At 59.8% G+C, this 3,598-nt stretch overlaps 1 protein-coding gene across 1 annotated transcript in view; it reads right to left on the bottom strand.

Annotated features, from left to right (window-relative positions):
- Positions 1–250: 250 nt before the first annotated feature.
- LOC103589109 (rho GTPase-activating protein 23-like) overlaps positions 251–3,598 on the bottom strand; it is a gene marked incomplete at its 3' end in the record, with an annotated part of 16,507 nt that continues 13,159 nt past the window's right edge. The window contains exons 11-15 of the mRNA XM_008570982.1: positions 3,420–3,596; positions 2,077–2,138; positions 1,676–1,806; positions 823–944; positions 251–442 (exon numbers count right to left, since the gene is read on the bottom strand). Coding sequence (XP_008569204.1) covers positions 251–442; positions 823–944; positions 1,676–1,806; positions 2,077–2,138; positions 3,420–3,596 — 684 coding nt within the window. The remainder of the gene's footprint in view (positions 443–822; positions 945–1,675; positions 1,807–2,076; positions 2,139–3,419; positions 3,597–3,598) is intronic.

Below are 3,598 nucleotides of genomic sequence, written 5' to 3'. Positions count from 1 at the left end.
CATCCTAAAAGCTCAGACAAAACCACCGTCCGTGAGCCCCTGCCTCAGAGCTCCCCAGGCCACGACTGTATTTATCCCTTAGGCTTCAGCCTTGGGGTGACACCATCCCCGGGCCTGGCCTGCAAGTACAGGTCCCATCTTGCCCATCTTGGTGCTCTGGCCCAAAGCTGGGCACATCCCAGGATACAATGAACATGACACAATGGACCACGGAACTCTCCCAGCACAGCATCCCACACTCCACCCATACTCGGCCCTCGTTCCGCACACCCCCACCTGCACCCACCTCATCTTGCAGGTTGATGTCACTGGGCCCGCGGTTGAGCTGCTCCTGCAGGCTGGACACGACTGCGTTGTTGCCAGGCACTCGGTAAATGCCCGTGGACTCCAGCCCCCGTGCCTCCACAATGCGACAGCATGCAGCCACGATCAGGGGGACACGCTGGGGACACAGGCAGGGCGGGAGTGTTATGGGGCACGGAAGTCAGAGGAGGCAGGGGAGGCCATAATGGGAGCAGCGCAAAGCCCAGAGCTACTGCCAGAAACCCCATGGGGGACAAAAGGCCCTTGCTGCCTCTAGTCTGGGAGCTAGAAATGACACCAGTGCCTCATCGTGGTCTGTGAAGGAGCAGGCTGAACCTCAGCTCTGCAGCTCCCTCCCTGGGAGAGCAGGGCAGCGTGGGGGGCCTTCCCCTCCCTGAGCTGTTTCCCCAGCTGTCTGTACAATGAGGTAGAGAGCAGGTTCCATGTCCCTGGCAGCTCAGACCCTCGGTGCCTCAGTCTCCCCCTGGCCTGCCTGTATGGAGCATGGTGGGGACCCACCTGGTTCTCTGTGGCTGGCTGGCACTCCTCCAGCCGGACCCCAAATGCCCGCGGGGCTGCCTTCTTGTTCTTCTTGATGATGTTGATGCCCCAGGGGGTTCTGGGGGCAGCAGCACTGTCATCTGGGGTGGGGGAGGCAAAGACAGCCAGGGTGAGCTGGGGGAGCCCAGGAGGGTCACAGACACTCACTGCCACATTCACATGTGTTTGGACACATGGGGACTCTAACAGAGAAGCAGCCAGGATGCTGAGACTCCCAAGAGAAGGCCACAGGGACGAGGGCGTGTACCCTGGAGGAGAGAGGCCCCTGAGTGATGTAAGAGCTTCTGGGTGGCCTCAAGGGCTAAAACTATCAGGTGGGAGTCATAGATTCTGGTACAGCCAAAAGAAGAGCTTTCTTTTTTTGGTTTGCTTGTTGCTTTTCACAGCTGGCCAGTACGGGGATCACGAACCCTTGACCTTGGGGTTATCAGAACCACGCTCTAACCTAGTGAGCTAACTGGCCAGCCCCTACCAAAGGAAGAACTTTCTAACAGCCAAGTGTGCAAAGATGGAGAAGACTGCCTCCAGAGCAGAGACTGGAAGACCATGCAGCAGGGATGGCATGGAGGGAGTCAGGTGCCACACCCTTCCAGCCCTGAGACCCTGAGAGCCCGCAGACCCTCACAGGCACACACACATGGGCAGACACACTAGGTAACCCTGGCACACACTCACAGGCAGACACACAGTCCAACGCACATATGCACGCACATGCTCTCCCCTCTCTGTGCAGACCCATAGAGCTGACCCCAGCCCCCAACTCACACACAGACACACACACCGCACCCCATCTCAGCAGCCACCTTCCTACCCTTGCTCCCGGCAGGCTGGTCCTGAGTCCTGAGGCCACGTGCCGTGCTCTGCTTGAGGAACTCAGACTTGAGACCCCCCAGGCCGCGAGAGCCTTTTGGGGAGGAATCAGCTTTGAGACCAGAGCTATGGCTGTATAGGAAAAGGGGGAGAGGAGGGGTCTTCATTTGAGGTGGCCCAGCATGCTACCTGCCCTGGCCTCCTGCCACTGGGACCTCCCCTCCATCTGGAGGCAATTCCTCCATGCCTGTGGGGGACTGGTGACCCTTGATACCCCTGCCCCCAGAAGTCAGCAACCTGGGGGGTTGTCTCAGGCCTGGAGGTGGGTGGAGGACAACCTCTGCCTGGAGTCTCCCCACCACCCCCAACGGTGAGGACTGCTCCATGAGGACTAGGCCTCACCTCACTTTGCGGTAATCATTAAGCTTCTTGCTGATCAGAGCTTGGTTGGCACAGCCGGGGTCCTGGAGCAGGAGGGAAGAGAGAGCAGCCCACATCAGTGCCCACAGCCAGCACGCCCCAGGGTGCATCCCTGGCCCCTGCCCCAACCCCCCTCCCTAGTCCATCTGTACAGACCCTGGAGTGAGAATGACCAGGGCTGGACTCCCAGGCACTGGCTCACCAGCTGTGTGACCTGGGGTAAGCCACCGAGCCTCTCTGAGCCTCACTCTCCTCAGCCATAAACATGGGGAGCTAATAAGGCAACCTCAGGGCTGGGGTGCAGAACTGTGAACGCAGCACTCATCACAGTCCTGGCAGGACTGTGTGTCTGCTTGTGTCTGCCTGTTAGTGTGCGCCAGGGTTACCTAGCATAGGGCAGATGCCCCTTGAGGGGCAGCTACCGCAATAATGAAAGTGACTCAGGACCCTCTGACCAAGCCCTATTGGGGACAGCCCAGCCAGGCCCCCAGAGCAGGGGGCCCAGACTCCGGGTACTTTCCTTCCTGCAGTGAGGACAGATGATGTCCCAGGAAGGGCAAAGCTGGTCAGTGAGAGGATGTGTTGTCCTGGGCTATGGCCCAGGAGCTGTGCACTAGCCCCTCTCCCATGGCCAGAGGGACCAGGTCCCAGGCCCACAGCTGTCACAGACCAGCGCCCCCGTCACAGGACTCCCACATGACCTTGTGCAGGTGTGTCAAGGCACCTTTGTGCAGGCACCTCGATGAAGGAACAAGTGGGGGCGGAAACCCAGCCCAGGTCCCCTTCGAGTGCAGCTAGCTACAGCTACCCAGGAGGGGGTGCCTTTCTTTTTAATCCTCCCAAAATTCCTGCCCAAGCCTTTGGCTCAGCCCTTGCCTGCCCACTGCCAAAGGCCAAGCCTTTTGGCCTCCTCCTGAGGTCAATGTATTCATCCCCCTGCAGCAGCCAGAGGCACCTGGTTCTGTAAGGCTCCATAGGAGACTCCCCATCCCTCACCTCTGCGACGAGTTGAGATTGGCCTGGAGCTAGCCCCTGTGTGCCAGAGCCTGCCCAAAGCAGTCCTAACAATAACAATAATCACTATCATTACTATGGTTATGGCTGTCACAGCCAGGCCAGTGGCCGAGCCTTGAGGATGCCAGCACTAGGTGAGCCACTGTCCCTGCATCTCCCTCATGCATGCCCTGGGTGGACACAGCCACAAGGTGTGCTCTTGCTAGCCCCGTTCTCTAGCAGAGGGAGTGAAGCCCAGAGCGGTCATCCCAGGTGCACAGCAGGTGCCAGGCAGCTCCTGCCCTGGCCGGGGGGCTGGACCTGGCCCTCACCTCGCCCTCGGCCCTGCTGTTCTCCCGGATCGCTCTGATCCAGCCCAGCATGTCATCCCGGTCCTCAGCCTGAAAGAGATATTCACAGAAGTCAGCGGTGGTCAGCCGGAACACGTGCCTCCTCTTGGTCTCGCTGTAGGAGATGTCCACCAGGCAGGAGCCGATGCAGACGGGCGCCG

The sequence above is a fragment of the Galeopterus variegatus genome, unplaced genomic scaffold (assembly GCF_000696425.1).
Source record: "Galeopterus variegatus unplaced genomic scaffold, G_variegatus-3.0.2 Scaffold649, whole genome shotgun sequence".
NCBI lineage: Eukaryota > Metazoa > Chordata > Mammalia > Dermoptera > Cynocephalidae > Galeopterus > Galeopterus variegatus.
Note: the sequence above shows the minus strand (reverse complement) of the source record. Positions and strands in the feature narration are given on the sequence as shown.